This window comes from Geotrypetes seraphini, chromosome 8 (assembly GCF_902459505.1).
Source record: "Geotrypetes seraphini chromosome 8, aGeoSer1.1, whole genome shotgun sequence".
Taxonomy (NCBI): Eukaryota; Metazoa; Chordata; class Amphibia; order Gymnophiona; family Dermophiidae; genus Geotrypetes; species Geotrypetes seraphini.
Window position 1 is genome coordinate 448,236 of NC_047091.1, and position 21,067 is coordinate 469,302.

Consider the following 21,067-nt stretch of genomic DNA (forward strand, 5'->3'; position numbering starts at 1 on the left):
AAGAACTGATTGCTGGTGACTAGTTAAAGGAATACCTGAGATGTTAGTTACTATTGAGTCATGGGGGCTCTTGGATCTGGTCTGAGGTTGGAACTGATTGAAATTCCCATATTATTCCATGCCTGTGCTCCATCCTCTTTATCTGCCTCCTCTTCTTTGTCCTCGATGTTCCCCCCCCCCCCCCCCCAACGCTCCCCTGGATAAAAAAAACCGGTGACTTGGACCTGATCTTAGATCCTACGATCCACTACTCAACCCTGTGTCTAATTCTAAAAAGGTCTGTAGGTCCACAGTAGGGCATTGTTAAGCTGCATCCAAGAATAGATTATACCTTTAAAATAATCTTCCGCATCACAATGGAACTTCTTAATTTTGAATTGACAGGTTTTGCTTCTAAAAGATTCTAAAGATTGTTGAATGGTCAGCAAACCCTCGTAAAAACTGAAATGCTGAGGAATCTTTTTGTAGTTCTTCATATACCTTCTCAGACTGTTTGGTTACCTCCTGTGTTACTTCCTGAATGGTATCCACAATTAACATCATGAGATCAATAGAACATTTATTAAGTATTGATGCCCATTTACACGGAAAGGTTTCTCTGTCTGTAAACATCCCTGGGATTTTCTGGATGCGTAACCCCCGCGGAATAAACTGATGCTTGATATATTCTACTAAAGACATACTATGAAGTTCAAGTTTAATAAGACTATGTTGTAGATTGATCCAAGTGTTCTTGGACTTTGACCAATTTGAATTATCCTTAACATTGACATCTTCCTACTTCACAGCTTGCTGGAACCATTTATACAGCGCGAAGCAGAGCTGAAGTTCCCGAGGAAGAAGGTTTTTCCTTTGAAATGGAGCCCCATCGTACTTTATTAGCATGTGGAGTGGTCTTGGGTTTTGACTTTTTCAAGCTTGAAGATAAGTACTGCGTTATTCTTTACCTATTTGCATTTACACTGCTTTTGCGGTGATATTTAATCTGGACGCTGACATTTGTACATTTGACATTGCAGCAGCGACACAAATAATCGATTCGTTTGGACACGCTACATTTTTGCACAACCACTTTGATTCATTCACAAGGGAAGAGTCTGGGGATGTTTCACAATTTACCTATTTGAGTTATTGAGTGACAACTCTGTGGTAAGGGTTGTATGGTCTACCCCATATATGAGTTGTGATAACTGAGGGCCCTCCCGTACCACACCACACACAATTTTTGATTTGTTTTATTTAATGTTGCGCTGCTGTTTTTAGTCAAATAAATAGAGGGAGAGATATTGTGATCTCTACATTTTCATCTTTCCCATTGGGTTCTATACTTTTTTTATATAAACAAAAACAAAACATAAACCATAACCTCATCACTTCATATTCCTACCTCAATGCGGCCTGTGTCTGGTTGGAATCCTCGGGCAGGATCCTCTGTGGTGACACGACATTGTATGGCACAGCCATTGATGCGGATACTGTCTTGCTGTAGTCCAAGTTCAGGCAGGCTCTTCCCCTCTGCCACATGAATCTGAGCATGCACCAGGTCAACACTGGAAATGAAAGAGGGATAAAGAGAAAATTAATGCAAAAGGGAAGGGGTACACTATTTACACCGGAGCAGTAAGTAACAATCCTGATGTGGCAAACCAAAACTTCGATTCAAAGTATAAGGTAAGTACCCTTACTGCAAAAGAATCACTAGGGGACACTTTAACTCAAATGGGTTGCTCTCTACACAAGCTAAATAAACAAAAAGAGTGGAGAGCTATGTATGTTAATGCACGCAGCCTGGGGAACAAATTTCTAGAACTGGAAACAGAAATAGTTAATGCAGACCTAGACATAGTAGCGATTTCCGAAACATGGTTCACAGACTCTCACGGGTGGGATATAACTATACCAGGATACAACCTGATTCGGCAAGACAGAGAGGGTAAGTTAGGAGGAGGGGTAGCACTTTACCTCAAAGAAAATATCAAAACAACCAGGATCACGGATGTCAAGTATACTGGGGAATCCATCTGGGTAAACCTGGCCAGAGGCGGAGAAAAATGCCTGTACCTTGGTGTAGTGTACAGACCTCCAAGACAATCGGAGCTCAAGGACGCTGATTTAATTGATGACATTGAAAATATCACCTTACGGGGGGACGTTGTTCTATTGGGGGACTTCAACATGCCTGATGTAGACTGGAACACACTCTCAGCGACAACTTGTGATAGCAGGAGGATATTGACGTCCATAAGGGGAGTACGGCTCAAACAATTGGTACTAGAGCCCACTAGAGCCCAGGCCATCCTGGACCTGGTACTTACGAACGGGGAAAGTGTCTCAGAGATCTCGGTGGGAGAACCGCTAGCCACCAGTGACCATAACATGGTTTGGATTAACCTTAGGAAAGGCTTTCCTAGATCACAAACAAAAACAAGGGTACTCAACTTCCGGGGTGCTGACTTCGCACAAATGGCAGACTTCGTCCATCAGACGCTTCAGGTTCAAGAAAGAACGGATAATGTGGAGGTTATGTGGTCAACCTTGAAATCGACCCTTCAGGAGGCAACTATCCGCTACATAAAATCAGTAACTAAACAACAAAGAAGAAAGAAACCCCAATGGTTTACTGATAGGGTCTCGCGCCTCGTCAAGGAGAAGAAAAGAGCATTTCTCTCATACAAACGCACCGGGGAAAAAGAAGCAAACATTGAATACAGGACAAAGTCTGCAGCAGTCAAAACGGCAGTTAGGGAGGCCAAACTTCGAAGGGAAGAAACTCTAGCGAAGAACATCAAGAAAGGGGACAAATCATTCTTCAGGTACATTAGTGACAGGAAAAAGAACGCAAACGGGATAGTACGCCTTAGAACGCCAGACGGGAATTATGTGGAAACAGATTCTGAAAAAGCCAAACTACTGAATGATTACTTCTGCTCGGTCTTTACCTGCGAGGCACCAGGACACGGGCCACAGCTGGAAGCAATGCAAAGCAAGGAAGACCCATTTCAGAATTTTGAGTTCACACCAGCTGATGTTTACAGAGAACTGTCAGGACTCAAGGTGAACAAAGCCATGGGACCGGACGAGTTGCATCCAAGAGTGCTCAGGGAACTAGGCGATGTTCTGGCAAAACCGTTAGCCATGCTCTTCAATCTCTCCCTAAGTACAGGGAGAGTACCCCTGGACTGGAAAACAGCAAACGTCGTTCCTCTGCACAAAAAGGGTTGTAGAGCAGAGGCAGCGAACTACAGACCTGTGAGTCTCACATCAATAGTGTGTAAACTCATGGAAACTCTACTCAAAGGTAAATTAGACTCGATATTGGATGAAGGGAATCTAAGGGATCCCTGTCAACATGGATTCACAAGAGGCAGGTCATGCCAATCTAATCTTATAAGCTTCTTTGATTGGGTGACAGGAAAACTAGACTCAGGAGAGGCTCTGGACATAGTATACTTGGATTTCAGTAAAGCTTTCGACAGTGTCCCACACCGTAGACTATTAAACAAGATGAAATCAATGGGGTTGGGTGAGAAACTAACTGCATGGGTCAATGATTGGCTGAGTGGAAGACTTCAGAGGGTGGTGGTCAACGGCACCCTCTCTGAGACTTCGGAGGTGACTAGCGGAGTGCCGCAGGGCTCAGTCCTGGGACCATCCCTTTTTAACATATTCATAAGAGACCTAACCCGGGGGCTTCAGGGCAAAGTATCACTGTTTGCCGATGATGCCAAACTGTGTAACATAGTAAGTGAAAGCAACCTCAAGGACAGTATGACGCAGGATCTGATCACGCTGGAAAACTGGTCCTCGACATGGCAGCTGGGCTTCAACGCTAATAAATGTAAGGTCATGCATCTCGGCAGCGGAAATCCATGCAGAACATACTCCTTGAATGGAGAAACGCTAGCTAGAACGTCAGAGGAACGGGACTTGGGGGTAATCATCAGTGCAGACATGAAAGCTGCTAAACAAGTAGAGAAGGCCTCATCTAAGGCAAGGCAAATGATTGGATGTATCAATCGAAGCTTTGTCAGCCGCAAACCTGAAGTCATAATGCCACTCTACAGAACCATGGTGAGACCTCATCTGGAATACTGTGTGCAATTCTGGAGGCCACATTACCGGAAAGACGTGCTTCGAGCTGAATCGGTCCAGCGGATGGCCACCAGGATGGTCGCCGGACTCAAGGGTCTCTCATATGAAGAAAGACTGGGCAAACTGCAGCTCTATACCCTGGAGGAGCGCAGAGAACGGGGTGACATGATTGAGACATTTAAGTACGTCACTGGTCGCGTCGAGATGGAAAACGATATATTCTTTCCCAAGGGACCCTCGGTCACAAGGGGGCACCCCCTCAAACTCAGAGGGGGGAAATTTAGTGGTGACACAAGGAAGTATTTCTTCACGGAAAGGGTGGTAGATCACTGGAACAAACTTCCGGTGCAGGTGATCAAGGCCACCAGCGTGCTTGATTTTAAGAATAAATGGGACATACACGTGGGATCCCTACGAGGGCCAAGTTAAGGAACTGGGTCACTAGCACTCAATGGGGTGGGTCAATAGAGTGGGCAGACTTGATGGGCTGTGGCCCTTTTCTGCCGTCATCTTTCTATGTTTCTATGTTTCTACTATTATAGCTATCATTCCCTCATTATTGTTTGAAGACTACCAGGTATAAAATTTAAAAAAAAAACCTTGGCAATTATTGATGGCAAATTTATACCCAACATGACATGCAGGCCCTACTCTGTGACTCAAAGATTCCTCAATATATGGTGTCAAATAGAAAATCAACATGAAGTAGAATTTCTCAGACAATATATCTTGCCTATCCTATTCCAAAGAAACCTCTCCTAGAGTTAGTAGGTTCCTTGCTCACTTGACTCATTTTTTTTCTTCTAAAACTCTCCATATGAGCATCAACAGTGCTGTTATGGGAAAAAGTGGTCTTACCTGACAGGATCAGAACATATGGGTTCTGCCCATCAGTCAGCAGATTGAGACAGAAACCAATAAGGTGCAAGCTTTAAATTACCAGTTAGCCTAGGCAGCCACAGCTCAGTAGTCTTCCTGCATCTAAACCAATGAAGATAACCAAAAAACGAAACCAGAACTTTTAGAACAGAATCTGGAAAAGAGAAACCAAGGCTGAAAATGCAACTTTATAGAATAACTGAAGAAAAACTAGTCTCAAATTGAAACATTAATAGAAAAGTAACGAAAAATAAAGCCTGTGAAGAGACTCCTTTTTCAGCAAAAGAGCATGCTCATGGACTGGTAAAGGTCTGGATGACCTTATGGCCAGTGTGGCGAATTGCTGCCCCAAGTCACTTCCTGAAAACAAGACCTGCTCTGTCCTCCAAAGACTCTGGTTCAGCTCATCAACTTCCTTTTCCAAAGTAATTTTTGATGCTGAGACTGTGTCATAATCAAACTTGTAGCTTCTAACTTGTAGTAATTCATGGCATAGTTGCCCTTTCATTTGATTAAATTGTTGGCTCAGAGTTTTGAGCTGACACTGTACTTCCAGCAACTACTGAGACAACAGTGTATGCTCCTCTCTTAGGCCAGCGTACTCCTGCTGAATGTTTACTTCTCTTTTTTCCACCTCCTCCTGCTGTTGGCAAAGTTCTTGTATACTTTTTCCACCTCCTCCTTCTGTTGGAAAAGTTCTTGCACACTTTCCTGGAGCTTGCCATTCAGCTCTTCCAATCCCCTACCCTTAACTGTCATTGCCTCACACTTCTGCAGTCTCATGTAGCTGCCCCTGCAGCCTGGTATACTGCCAGCCTGGCACTGTCGCTGTCAACTCCTGTTGCAACTGCTCCACTTTAGCATCTGCAGCCTCTGCTTTGGCTTGATAACCCTCATTCTGGGCTGTCAACAGGCTAACTTGGTCCTTAAACTTCTGCGATACTTGCTGCTGTGTCAGCAACTTCTCCAGGTCTGTCAGTTGCTTTGTTTTCTTGGCTACCTCTTTGGTCAGCCTTTTCTCTACCTCCTCACAACTGGGATACTCTTTTTTTTAATTGCTCTTGCAATTCCTGCACATTGCAGGTTATTTCTTTCTTCTCTCGCTCCCAACTGGCTTTCTCTTTCACCAGTGTGTGACATTCTTCCTTAAGTTGAGCTCACTCACAGCGTAGTGTTTCTACCAGCAGTTCTAGCTTCCTGTACTGTTCATGTGCCTGGCTGACGTCAACAAAAGCATTCTCACGTTACTCCTCTGTAACTTGGGCGAGTTCTCTTCCTTTTTCCCCTTCCATTACTAACTCTGCCACCCTCAACTGCAGAGTTGCATTTTAGGATTTCACCTGGGCTACCTACTTCTGGAGCTGGGTAGTCCTCTCTGTCTCCTGCTTCAGGCAGACACTTAACTTCAGGGCTTCCTCTATTATAGTTTCCCGCCAAGCTTGTAGCTAGACATTCTAGCTCTGCCACCATTCTCTCTCTTTCTCAAGCTGCTCCTCTCAGTAGATGACGGCAATTTCCAAGGAGTTGAGCTCCTCCACCTGTGATTGTATTTCTGTTAGTGCCAAGTCCCTCTCTTGGGACTGGGTGTTCTGCTCCCCTATCTCCTTAGGGGCGGTGGCGGTAAAAAGACAAACAGAATGCTAGGAATGATAAAGAAGAGGATCACGAACAGATCGGAGAAGGTTATCATGCTGCTGTACAGGGTCATGGTGCGCCCTCACCTGGAGTACTGCATCCAGCACTGGTAGTCATACATGAAGAAGGAGACGATACTATTCGAAAGGGTCCAGAGAAGAGCGACTAAAATGGTTAAGGGGCTGGAAGAGTTGCCGTACAGTGAGAGATTGGAAAAACTGGGCCTCTTCTTCCTTGAAAAGAGGAGACTGAGAGGGGACTTGATTGAAACATTCAAAATACTGAAGGGAATAGACTTAGCAGATAAAGACAGATTGTTCACCTTCTCCAAGGTAGGGAGAACGAGAGGGCACTCTCTAAAGTTGAAAGGGGATAGATTCTGTACAAACGTAAGGAAGTTCTTCTTCACCCAGAGAGTGGTAGAAAACTGGAACTCTCTTCCGGAGTCTGTTATAGGGGAAAACACCCTCCAGGGATTCAAGACAAAGTTGGACAAATTCCTGTTAAACTGGAATGTACGCAGGTGAGGCTGGACTCATTTAGAGCACTGGTCCTTGACCTGGGGGCCGCCGTGTGAGCGGACTGCTGGGCACGATGGACCACTGGTCTGACCCAACAGTGGCAATTCTTATGTTCTTATGGTCTAGGGCCATCTGGAGTGTGACATTCTCTGCCTCCATGCTCCGCGATGCGTTTTCACTTTTTCCTTCTGATTTTTCAACTGGTCTTACAACACTACCAGTTGCTCTTGGAGGACTTTCTTCTCCCCCTTTAACTGGAATGCACAGCCAGCAGCTGCCCTCTGCTCTTCTATTATCTCATCAATAAAGCTCACTAGCCAGATCCCAAGGCAGGCTTTGAACCTCCACCTGGTAATCCTCCTAGGATTTTGTCTCCTTTCCCTTCTGGGAGCTTTTAGGCTTCTGTTTCACCACGCTGGAGGGATTATAGCCTGCTTCCCTCTGCTGGCTAATCCCTTGGCTGCTTCTGGCTTCAGGGCTCTTAACCTCCTGGGTTTCTCTGCCCTTGCCCCTTCTGCCAAGGTCCTTCATTCTCCTTAACTTTCCTTTTCTTTCCTGACGCAACTGTCTGTTTTCTTCAGGGTAACATGCAGTCCACTTCACTGGGTACAGGGACTGGCCTGAGGTAAGAGTTTCAAACTCTTGCTCCCAGATTCCCATCCTTCAGTTTCTATTTTTTTACTTTCATTATTAGCTAGGTAGAACTTGAACCATAATTTCTCAACTACCTTCCAAGAGTTATCCTGGCTACTCAAAACCAAGATATATTTTGGGGTTTTTCCCTCAGCAGTCAACCCTCTGTCTTGCTTAGGGAATGCCCCTCAGCTGCAAATCTGTGAGTCAATCAGAGTAGCATTCTCTCTGCTCTGCTTTACACATAGGCTGAAAATAAATAGAAGAAAAGTAAAGCCTGTTTACTCACCTTCTAACTACCTCTTCTTGTACAATAAACTCTGGAATCTTCACCAGCGGGTTTGTGTATCTTCTCTAGCTCTGAGCTGCAGGTACTCCAAAACATACCTTTAGCCCCTCCCTAGGTATATACATCCTGTCACGTGCCTTAGAATTCCAACCTGTTCCTGCAGCTCTGACTGCTGGTTTGTCTTTTCTGCTCCTGCTTCATTTTACATTTCTTGTTCTTTTAATTCGTCTTTTGGCGCAGGTTTTGCCCTTGTACTGTGGATTCACCCTTCGGGGACATCAAGTTTCAAGTTTCAAGTTTATTAGGATTTTATATACCGCCTATCAAGGTTATCTAAGCGGTTTTACAATCAGGTACTCAAGCATTTTCCCTATCTGTCCCGGTGGGCTCACAATCTAGCTAACATACCTGGGGCTATGGAGGACTGAGTGACTTGCCCAGGGTCACAAGGAGCAGCGCGGGGTTTGAACCCACAACCCCAGGGTGCTGAGGCTGTAGATCCAACCACTGCGCCACACACTCCTCCTTTGGTGAGAGATCACAGACTTTGGTATTTACATTGTCTGCTTCTGGGGGGGGAGGGGCACTGTTAGCAGACCTGCAGTAAACCCCTCAGACAGCCTACAGGTCAGATTGGGTCTCTGGGATCGGGAGCCACCTCACCCTGGGCTCGTTCACGATAGGGTAGATAGAGCGCAGGCTGCTGAGGTTCTGTGGAGGTACACCGGGATCAGAACCGGGCCATGTGTCTTCCCTAATTTTCCTGTGAGGTCCTGAGAGTCCCTGTCTGGGGTGACTGGGAAGGTGAGGCGGTCAGAAGATCAGAAATTCAGTTTTTATCAGCTCCTGAGGTATGATCTCTCTGCTTGCTCTGTGTTAACTGGCTGCCAATGATTTCTACTGCAGCACATCTCTGTGTACTCACAAGTTTGTAGATTTTGGGGGGTACTGGAAAGGGTTTTTTGGGTGGTTTCCCTGCATGCCCTAGCCCGCCTCCTAATCTGCAAAATCTAAAAATCACCATTTTTCCGGGTTTCCTGTGATTTTTCCGGGCCGTTATAATCGGCACCCGCAGCGGCAATCTTAGATTTTCTTTCAAACTTTTAAAAGTTTATTTTTTGCCCTTAGAAGCTTCGTTTTTGCTCCAAACTTCACAGATGGCCACCTCAGGACAGGATGGCATAGATTCATGCCTCGATTATGATGGCTGGCTGGTGGATTCGCGGTTGCAATTCACTTGCGCCACGGCCCGCATGAGGGGATGAGATGTGCGCAATTCTGCATTTTCCTCCTTCAGAGAGCCCCCCTTTGCCTCCACTTTTACCGGAGACGCTTTTGGCGTATCCGGTCCCCTCAAACTGGTGTGAACCATGCTGCATGGAAACGCAAGCGCAGTTTCGGGGGAGAATGTCTCATTCTTTGGCTAAGAGCATCAATACTGCAGCACGCAGAGCAGCTTCCACCGCCGGTGCCTATTTCCCGCCTGCAAGTGTCAGGCTTTTCTGGTTGAAAGAGTCTGTGCCTGCTTCTTCCACGTTGAATCCAGTGCTGCAGATGGGATATGCTCTCCCTCTGGATGCCAGCATGTCTTTGTGTTTACTTTCAGCGACACCGGAGAGCAGACTGGCAGTTCTGCCATCGCTTCTACCCCGGTCTCTGTCCCTTTGCTGGCACAGGTTTTTTTCTACAGCTTCCACTAGTGTGGCTTCTCTGCCGGATCTTTGGGATCGTACTTGGGGATGTCCTGGCTGTGTGCAGGTTCTTCCGGTCTGCCCGGTGACCTGCCCTCCTTTCTGAGTCCTCAGCTTCCTGAACCTGCTGCTGGCAGAATGTTCCTTCTTGAGTGATCAGCGCCTGCTTCCTTTCCAGACATTCCAGACTGGGATGGGATGCCTTTAGTGACTTGGGAGTCCCAGGAGGGTCCCCTTAATTGTGCCGGGGTCTTAGTGGACCCGGAATTCTTCAAGCATATAGCTTTGCCAATGGTGGTTTTCGCTGTGGCACAAGTCACTAAATGCACTTTCTTGCCCTCTGTTGGAGGGATTGTCCTGACAGAGGTTCAGGACAGACGGGTGGATTTTGTCCTCAAATGCCTTTTAGATTCCGCAACAGCAGGAGTACGAGTTACAGTGGCCTCCTCCTTTGTTGCCAGTGTGTGGTGCTCCAAGCTCTGCCGGGATCCCAAGGGGGTTGTCCTTCAGGACTTTGATTTCATAGTCTCCATGGGGACTTGTTTGGTGGATACTCTCCTTGTCATGATGAAGGCTTTTGCTAAACTTGGAGCTTCTTTGGTCTCTGCTCAGCGAATAATGTGGATTCGCTGGTAGTCCAGTGTTTCTTCTTCTAGGGCTGCACTGAGCCGGTTTCCTTTCAGAGGTTTGAACAAGGTTTGGCTGACCTGGCCAGTGGGAAGGGCCGTAAGCCTACAGTGCTTCATGGGTCGATACCGCGACCTGCCCGGGGATCTGAATGATCAAGATTTTTTGTCCTTACAGGAGATCTTTCCAGTACTCTGGACCCCCAACTACAGGGTCCAGTTTGGAGCACCTTCCAGACTTCGTTTTGGAGATCAGGTGCGACATCAGTCTTCCAACTACCGTCCTCCTGCCCATCCCACGAAGGAGTTCTGATGCCAGGGCTCTGGCTCCTCTTCCTCGGATTGGAGGATTCCTCTTGGCCTACCTGATGAAGTGGCAGAGGATGTTTTCAGACCTGTGGGACCTCGACGTGCTCAGACTGGGTCTCCGCTTTAAATTTTTTCCAACCTCTATCAGATTTCTCCCTGTTCTCATCCACAGGAAATCCATATCAAGCCCAGCGCATGCGGGTCGCGGTTCAAAGATTGCTGGATCTGGCAGCAATGGAACCAGTTCCACAAGAAAATTTGGACTCCAGGAGATTCTCGATATACTTAATCATTCCGTAGAAAGGCTCCAAAGATTGGAGACCTATTCTGGAACTTGAGTCCGTGGATACCTTTCTGCATGTATCCCGTTTCCGGATGGGAACGGTGTGTTCAGTTTTGGCGGCGTTAGCATCTGGGGAATTCTTGGCTTCTCTGGATCTCATGGACGCTTACCTCCTCATCCTGATTTTTCTGTGGTTTCCTGTACTCAGTCAGCATTTTGAATTTGCAGCTCTGCCTTCGGGCTGACAGCAGAGCCCTGTTCTTCCACAACAATCATGGTAGTGGTGGCTGCCCACCTACGCTTGCAGGGAGTGCTAGGCTCCATCCCTAGACTGGTTTTTCAGGGACTCCTCCATGGAGGGCTGCCGGGTGGTTCACCAGGTGGTGCAATTGCTGGAGCATCTCAGGTGCTCAACTTGAAGTAAAGCCATCGAGTACCAATGCAGGCATTGGAATATCTGGGAGTCCAGTTCCACACAGGCACGGACCAGATGTTTCTCCTGGACTACAGGACGCTCAAGCTACGGAGTACCATTCTGGCCCTGTTGCAGGTTCCAGCACCACCGGCCTGGCTGTACCTGCAAGTCCTGGGTCTCATAGTTGCGACCATGGATGTGTTTCCGTGAACCGGAGCGCAACTTCAACCTCTTCAGCGGTCTCTCCTGGATCGATGGAACTCCCAGCGGGCTTCCCTGGGTGTGAAACTGCCTGGGTTGGCGGCAGCACACAGCAGCATGCTTTGAAGGCTACCTCCTGTGATGCTAGACAGAGGGCTTCCTCTGAGGGTCCTGGCCTGGGTGGCCCTGACAACTGATGTGAGCCTCTCCGGTTTGCAAAACTGTCCTGGCTTAAGGCCGGTGAATGGCACTGGAGCGCAGATGGTCCATCAATCACCTGGAATGTTGAGCGATCAGGCTGGCCATATTGCAGTTTCAACTCTGTCTCCATTGGAAGGCAGTTCGGGCGTTCTCTGACAACGTAACAGCGGTAGTTTTGTCCACCATTTGGGGGGATGCAAAGAATTCCCTGCTGAGTCTGGGGGCTCTGCTGCTCTTTTCCTGGGGGCAAAAGCATCTGGTGACTTTGTCCATGGCCCATGTGGCCAGTGTAGACACCGCTTAGGCAGACTTTCTCAGTTGTCAGATTCTAGACCCATGAGATGGGTCCTTATCTGGGATGGCATTTGATGCCATCGTTCAGCGGTGGGGCCATTCGGCCTTTGATCTGATAGCAGCTGCCTGGAACTGGAAGGTGGCCAGCCGATGCAGAGAGCTTGGCAGTGAGGGGCTGGATGCTCTGATCCAGTCTTGGCCCTGGGGGAGGGGGGAACTTCTATACTTGTTTTCCTCCATGGCCCATGATAGGGCACGTTCGGCGCTGAGTGTTTGCTCAAGTAGGCCTGGTGTTCCTGTTGGCCTCAAACTGGCCCCAGAGAATGTGGTGCACAGATCTGATGCAGTTGCACAGGAACCGGGGGGCTGCAGCTTCCCTGTCTCTGGAGGTTGTTTACGCAGGTCCCCATAGCACTCCAAGTTTCCGACCACTTTAGTCTTACAGCTTGGCTCTTGAGCGCGTGGCTTTGACAGCTCGGGGTTATTCTCCCTACGCTGCTTCAAGTGAGCGGAACTTTTCTATGTCTGCCTATGCCAAGGCATGGAGGTGTTTCCAGGTTTGGTGTGTGAGGGCTCGAGTAGATCCCTCGACCCCCTCCGTGGCTCATGTCCTTGACTTCCTGCAGGCTTGGCTCCAGGAGGGTCTGGCAGTGTCTTTGCTCCATGTCTAGTTGCGGGACTTTTGTGTTTGGGTCTCAGTGTTCTCAGGGGTTCTCTGGCATATCTTCTGGATGTTGTCTGCTTCTTGCAGGGAGCGGGGAGGCTGCAGCCTCCTTTAAGGATGCCTTGTCTCAGATGGGATTTGACTTTAGTTCTGCTTTCACTGGCTAGTCCGCCCTATGAACCCCTGGCTCAGATCTCTCTCTCTGAGAGATCTTACTATCAGAACTGGCCAAGATCTTACCATCAGAACTGGCAAAGAACTGTGTTTCTTGTAGTGGTCCCGTCTGCGCATAAACTGTCGGCGTTTCAGGCTCTTTCATGCAGAGATCCTTTCTCCGCATCTCCGATTCAACGGTTTTCTTGCGGATGATGTCTTCCTTTCTTCCGACAGTGGATTCCATGTTCCACGTCCATCTTTGTCTGCCTTTGCTTCTTCAGGCTCCAAGTCCAAGGACTGGGTGTAGCGGTCTCTGGATGTCCAGTGTCTCCTTTTGAAATGCCTGGAAGCCATGAATGGCTTCTGTTTTTCGGACCATCAGTTTGTTCTGGCAGGTCCAGCTCGCAGGTGCTGGCCTGTTTCCATGCCTACCATCTCTAGATGGAGCAGTGCGGACATTTCCGCTGCTTATATATCGGCGGGGGTGCTGCCTCCCCTTGAGGTGGAGGCTCATTCTGACAGAGGCTTCCTCTTGGGCAGAGTCGCCCGGTGTTTTTGCAGAGAGGCCTCTTGCTTCATATCTTTTCCTGATATATACTGCTTGTGGAGTTTGTCCTGGTGGTGGGCTCACCATAAGAACATAAAAATTGCCGCTGCTGGGTCAGACCAGTGGTCCATCGTGCCCAGCAGTATGCTCATGCGGAGGCCCTTAGCTCAAAGACCAGTGCCCTGTTTGAGTCTAGCCTTATCTGCGTACATTCTGGTTCAGCAGGAACTTGTCTAACTTTGTCTTGAATCCCTGGAGGGTGCTTTCCCCTATAACAGCCTCTGGAAGAGCGTTCCAGATTTCTACCACTCTCTGGATGAAGAACAACTTCCTTACGTTTGTACGGAATCTATCCCCTTTTAACTTTAGAGAGTGCCCTCTCGTTGTCTCCACCTTGGAGAGGGTGAACAATCTCTTTCCAGAGTTTATTGTACAAGAACAAGAGATTAGGTTACTTACTTCTGTTAATTTTCTTTCTTGTAAATAGACTCTGGAATCTTCACACCCACCCATCTATTCTGTCCGATTCGCAGATCGCCTGACAATACCTGGTAAGTGGATGTCTATCTTGACCAGCCTCTCATCTGGTCCCTTCTTTGTGGGGTTGGGGGGTTATAGGGGTCCCAGACCCATCTGCATCCTCAGGCTGTGTCTATTTTTCAACATTATGCTGTTCTTTGACATTGTTCCAATTTAAAGTTATGCAAAGTTTGGCCGTTTGCCACTAATTGTTCTGTTTTGTTTCTCCTGAGCAGAATCGACGTGTTGTGGGGAGTCCCAGCACCCCTCTCTTTCCTTTCTGGTGTTTCCTGTTTTTTCTTAGGTCTCCCTGACTTGTGTACAAACTGGAATTCTAAGGCACGTGACAGGATGTATATACCTAGGGAGGGGCTAAAGGTTTGTTTTAGAGTACCTGCAGCTCAGAGCTAGAGAGGATACACAAACCTGCTGGTGAAGATTCCAGAGTTTATTTACAAGAAAGAAGAGTAGAAGAGGTAAGTAACCTAATCTTTCATTATAAATTCTCTTACTGACTCCAGCCGGGGCTTGTCCCCTTGGGCTGTTCCACACCAAAACCTAACTCCCTGTACTGAGGTTCCCAGTCTCTGGAGGTTTGTGAGTTGTCTCTTTTGTTTCAGAGGCAAAAATCCCCAAACTGCTACCATACGTGATGAGCAGAGCGGTCATTTTCCATTCACATTGCCAGAACCTACGGTGCTCTGGACCAGGTTTTCTAACAACCCTTTCTGTAGTCATACACATATACACTTCTAGACACTCTTGAAGGTATAATGAACACGTTTATTGGTGTACATGACTTGAGTCTGTTCCTTCACAAGCTCAGAGAAACCAAAACTCTACTAAATACTTAAGTTCAGTCTCTTAGTCCAGTGTAACAGTTTGTTCTATAGACAGTATCAATTCCCATTCAGTGCTTAATCAGTTAATCAGCTCTTAGCAATTTCAAAACTTGCATGGCTTACTTCAGCCACAGCAGATATTAGCTGTTCCTTTCAAAGCAGTATTAGGCTCTTCAGCACACAGCCTCAACCAAATAATAACTGGCTTACCTTAGCCAGCACTTTTACTGTCCAAGCTTCCAGTACATTCAGCAGGCTTCTCATCCAGCCAAGCTCAACACCACTTACCATACCAGCTCTTCCAAGTAATCATTATCAGTCTTCTCAGCTTCCCCCAGGGTTCTCCTTAACCCACGGCTTCTGAGCCTTCTCTGCTCAGGGAAGTCTGTTTGTGGAGGCTCTCACCTTCCACAGTTACCCTCTCCTAGGGACCTCTCAAAATGAACCCCAGACTGGGCATATGAAGCTCTTCCTACCTGGATTCTACCCCATGACACAGCAGGGTAGCCTGTTCATGTAGTTCAGCGCCACCTGCTGGAAGAGGATTGAACTCTGAACTACAGAGCTCAATGCATTCTGGACCCTGTAGTTTACCTACTAATTGGCCAGTGCCCTCTATTGCCCACCAGCATAACAACATCACTCGTGAGGGAGAATCCATGACTCCCTCACACCCCGGTTCCAAGAAAGGATGTGGAGGCCTGCTGAGCAGCTACCAGTATGGGAAAATCATGGGGATGCCAAAGTCTGCACACTGCCCTCAACTCTGGGCCAGCGACACAAAGCTTAGTCTGTCAGGAAGCCAGAACCCGCTTTCCCCCAGCACAGTCAGCGCTGGCTAAGCTCTACATCTTGTCTGTGCCATGACATTGGCTGAAAATGAAGCAGGATCAAAATGACATTGCAAAGGACTGCAAGCTAGAACCAGCCCAGGCCAAAAACACTGAGCAGAAATCAGAAAACTTGGACTGAACAGAGCCGACTGCCTGATTATACCCGCAGACCAGAATTTCCTCTATTTCTTTTGGCAAAATAAACAACCGAGCAATTTCCATCCCACCCCACCCCGCCCCTGTTGTCAGCAGAAGACAAGTCCACCAAAACCACTTCTGCGCGGGAAGCAGAAAAACAAAACCACAAAGGCCTGCATCCCCACTGCGCAAGCAGAGTTCCCCAAGCTTGGCTATCCTAAAAACTCTATGGCAGCAAGTGCATTTTTTTTTTTTTTTTTGCTGGGGCAGAGCCAGTCACGCTGAGCAGGATATGAAACCAGGAGCAGCAAAAAAACATCTATCTGTCTACTGAAAATAGAGAATATTGGCTTTCCAGTGAGCTTCCCATCCTATAAATATGGTAAAGCTCAGTTTTGTGTTCTCTATCTCCACCTGCTGGTAGTTGGTCACAACCCACTTGTCTGGATTCATCTGCTGCTGATTACAAGGAAAAATACAATTAAAGCTTTTAGTCCAACAACCCCACACACACCCACATTTATCCACAAACTCATGTGAGACCATTTGGTAGTTCTAGTTTTCTGAACCACTTTCACATATGCAGAAAAGGTGAAAAGGTAGTCAGAAATCAGACTTACTCTGTAATTTCTTCTGTTACAGTATGTTCCACCTGAAGCCGGGAGTTCACCTCAATGAAATAATGTTTATCATGCTTGTCCACCAGGAACTCTACTGTACCAGCATTTTCATACCTAACCTTGGGTTTGGGAAGGGAGAAAAAAACTTGATCAATGAATGAATGTCATTGTCCCATAATACAGAAAAATCATCACAGACACAGATGTGTAATTTCATATAAGAGAGGAACTATAGGGAGCTCAATACATATAGACAAAGATATAGGAAATAAATACACCTTCAGAGACATCACATTTTGTGTTGTGGCTCCATACAAAGAGTCTATGATAGCAGAAAAAAACAATTTTTCCATCCTATCTGGCCAGGTGAATCACACAAGAATATACCCCAGCTACTAACCATAGGAGCTTGATCACTTATAGGTTGTCACTTCTTTTCCAAGCCACATTTCAGTTTCATTGTGATTAGTTGTCTATCGGGTCCTTATTCAGACCCAGCAGTTACAGCACTTTTTCTAAATGTCAGCAGCAGCATTTAAAAAATGGAAGATTAGGTAATCTTCTGTCTGTTAGTCCCTTATGGATTCCATACTCATGATAATTTATCTCCACCCGCGAACTGGGTCTTGCAGAAATCCACAGACTTTTCTCTGCACTGCTCCTCACATTGGCCTAAGAGCACAGAGCCCCCTGTAGTTTAGGCCATAAGCCAATAGCACTGGAGCAAAATAGATAAAAAAAAGGAGGCACAGAGAATCTTCCTGCAACACAACAGCATTCTGTTCTGCTCTGCAATACAAAAGAACAAATAGTAAACATAAGCAAGAACATGGCAACACATGGAACCTACCTGCCATGTGCAACTAGCACAAAGTAGAAATATACATCTATACAGTTACAGACATGCCTGTCAGGACGCTTCCCCATAGGGTCTGTCTTCTGGCTGGAAGATACTGAGGACTGAAAGGAGAAACATCTGAGGCAGAAACATGTAGGTGAGACACAGAAGGTGGGCCATACGGAATATGTAAAGGACTAACAGAAAGAAGATTATCAAAGGTAAGAACCTAATCTTCCATTCTGTTACGTCCCTTCCGGATTCTGTAATCATGGTGATGTGCCAGGGTGGGACAGCAGAGCCTGCATAGAGCATTGAGGTCCCCAATGCGGCATTTGCCCAAGCTGCCACATATACTCTGTAAAATCAGATAAAGGTATGAAGAGACGACCAAGTGGCTGCTCTACAAATCGCAGCTGGATTAACCGCTCGAGACTCCACGAAGCAGCAACACCTCTGGTAGAATGAGCTTTGAGAGATATCGACAGCTGCCTGCCACAGGCAATGTAAGATGAGGAAATCGTCATGTGATCCACCTGGCAATAGAGGCCTTAGATGCAGGTCTGCTCCACCTGAACTGGTTAGTCAGGACAAACAGATGGCCAGAAGTCATTGGTTCTCTCCTAATAGTGAAGCAAGACTCTTTGAATATCCAATTTCTGCAAGGTCTTATCCTTTTCAGCTGACCCCATGGGACTAAAGGCAGGTAGACGAACCTCCTTGTTAACATGGAATTCTGAAACTACCTTCGGAAGAATGGAAGGAACAGTACTGGAGGGAGACCCCGACTTCCGTAATCCAGAGGACAGGCTCTTTACAAGAGAGCCTGCAACTTATCTCAAATCACAGTTTGTTACTTTTGAATTTGTAGCAGCACAAGAATACGTTAGACTGTGTTTTGAGCCAAAATAAATTTTTTTAATATTTATTGAATCACACTGATACTTGATTGATTGATTGACCTCCACAAATAAAGGCCCTGGCATACAGGCTTGCGTTGCGTCAATCAGCTGCGCAGCATGGGCCAGGTCCATCCAAAATGCTCTCCATATAAGCTGAACAAATTCTGGGGAAAAGCCAAATCTTTGAGGCTACATCGGTTCTCTGTGAGTCCAAGACATGGGATGGGAGAGGTCCCCAGACTCCATACAACTGCGCTTTGCATCACCGCCAAAAAGTGGCATTGGGTGAGATTTTTTGTCCATTTCCCAGACCCAAATAGGCTCCCCAGCCCTGGAGGACCTGGAGGAGGTGAGGAGCAAAGCTCCCACACCCCTTCCCCCCGCATGCCATGACACACAGTACAAGGACGCACCTCCATCAATAAAGCAGCCCAATCAAGACATGAATTCATGTCTATGGGTGTGGAGGAGTCCATCCCTGATGTTTTTAATTGAATATGAGGGGTTATGAGGCAGAAATTTGAAGTTTAAAAAAAGATTGCTAATATCTATAATGGCCGCCACCAGAAAATTTGCACCTAAAACGCCTCGTGGAGCCCAAATGAAAACGTAAAAAATGGCAATTTAGGGCTTTTGGGGCAGGGGATCTGACCCCTATCCTTAGAAAACCCTGTTTTCAGACCCCTCTCCCCCAAATCTCCCATAGGAAGTAATGGGGCTGTACTTACAAGTCTCCAAAGTACCTGCCTGTCAGCTTTAGCAATGCAACTGAAGTGAAGGGAAAGGAACCTCTGCCTCAGTCCAATCTTTAGGATCTTTGGGCTGCCAGTCAGACGGACCCTGACTGAGACCTCCACCCCCACGAAACCTCCTCATACGACTGAAGGGATGGAAAAATGCAGCCTGCGTTCTGATACTACAAGGGCTGTTATTTGGGGTACAAAATAGCCTGCGTTTAAACCTCTGACAAGGTCAGGAGGTAAGCACGCTCCCAGGGAGTCGGACCCCGAGCACCAAAGCAGCACACAACAGGCTGGCTCCACAAGTCCATCCAAAGTTTGCCCTGTGGAGCAGCAGTCTGGTTCTGTGGAAACTGCATATTTTGCAAAGAACCTCTCCAAAGGGATCGCAAAGCACTAAAGCCATAAAAAATAAAGGATGAACTTTAGCAAAAAAATAAGAAAAGTAGCAGAGCAAATCAGAAAGACTTCTGAATAGTTTGCTTACAGAAATAAAAACTTTGAGGGGCTCTGTGTTCTTAGGCTAAATGGAAGAAGCAATGCAGAGAAAAGTCTGTGAATTTCTGCAAGACCTGCCTTACGGGTGGATATAAATCACCAAGAGTATGGAATCCAGAAGGGATGTAACAGAATAAGTATATGCAGTATCATTATACAGAGAAAGAACACCACAAAGTATACATAGACTGCAGTCACTGCTGGCAACTATATCTATAACAGTGATATTCAGCCACCATCAAGAGATTAAGAATTATTCAAAATACAACGGTTCGACTAATTTTTTGATCTGAAAAATTCTGAACACATTACCCCATACTATAAAAAAAAATTACACTGGTGACCAGTGGAAGCCAGGATTATATTTAAGTTTGCATGTCTATGTTACAAGATGATGTTAGGTTTTGCACCTATTTGCCTTCCAAACATATTGCGCCCTTTGAATAGATCTTACAATAGGGTTTAAACTGCTTTGGAAGCTCGATACCAATTACATCCTGCAATTGAAATTCTACTCTAGAAGACACCATTTTGGCAGACTGTGATGCTCAGGTAATAACCAATATATAGCTTGCCTCGGTATATAAGCACAATGATATTTATAGAGATGTGGAAAATGTACCCCAACCTGGTCTCTAGTAAGCTGTAATATCTTGAAAGCAATTCTTGGTTATTTTGCCAAAAAAATTTCCTGATCTCCCTCTCCAAATCCTTGAACAGTATTGGTGAAAAGTAGAAAGGAATCATGTTTAAATAGTACAAGATTATTGGAGCTATGGTCATCTGTAGTTTCAATTTGACCAGGATAACCACTTGGGCATCAATTTCCTTATTAAATCTTTAATAGTGCTCAACAATTTAGCTTCATTTGCTTTAATAGTTTCACTTAATGAGGAACGCAGCCACTTAAATACCTCTTATGAAAAAAAAATTTAAAAAAAAAGCGAGAACATTATAAGATTTACCCCATTTCTCAGAATAAACTAACCCATTCACCACACATGAATAAAAACTCCATTCATCCATACAAACATAGTTTTGAACCCAATGACCATCTTGTTCAAGACCTTTGTCACTTAATACCTCTTCTACAAGAAAAAATATGCAAAAAGAGAGAGATTGTAAGACTTTCCACGCTCCAGCAAGATAAATTCTGCTGTTTACACTAATTAGTCTCAATTTCTTCTGCCATGAAAACTGTAGGACTGAGGCTTCACACAGGACTCAGATCGGGATGAGGCACCCTAATGGATGGTCTCTCACCCTTTTATTGAGTATCTTAACTCCCTTAATTACTTAGCTAATGCTTTACAAGGTTACAATTTCATCATGCATTTACAGTGCAGATTATAACAAGGTAACTCACTTGTTTACATATCTCAGGTGATTCTCAAAGCTACTATCTCACTTGACATATGAATACATCATAACGGTTACAATAAAGTGATTTCCTTGTGTACATTTCTAATATATCTAAAAGCTTATTATATCATGTGACATTCCAAAGGTTATAATGCATGCTCCTTAAACTCAGTGCGTGACAGAGGCCTGCTTTTGCACATAGGCAAAGTCTGTTTGCTGCCCATATAAGGAATACTTAAACAAGATAAGGAATAAGATAAGGGTAAACTTGGGTCAGGTTAATATGTGAAAAGAGTCTTGTGACAAGAGAGGGGAGGGGGGAATGCCTCAGCTTTCTGT

General features: G+C 46.1%; 1 protein-coding gene across 5 annotated transcripts in view; it reads right to left on the reverse strand.

The window, feature by feature from the left end:
• Positions 1-21,067, reverse strand: part of PC (pyruvate carboxylase) — a 318,688-nt gene that overhangs the window by 180,262 nt on the left and 117,359 nt on the right. For all 5 annotated transcript variants that reach the window (XM_033954334.1, XM_033954337.1, XM_033954335.1 and 2 more), the window contains exons 8-9: positions 16,389-16,507; positions 1,388-1,550 (exon numbers count right to left, since the gene is read on the reverse strand). In XM_033954334.1, coding sequence (XP_033810225.1) covers positions 1,388-1,550; positions 16,389-16,507 — 282 coding nt within the window. The remainder of the gene's footprint in view (positions 1-1,387; positions 1,551-16,388; positions 16,508-21,067) is intronic.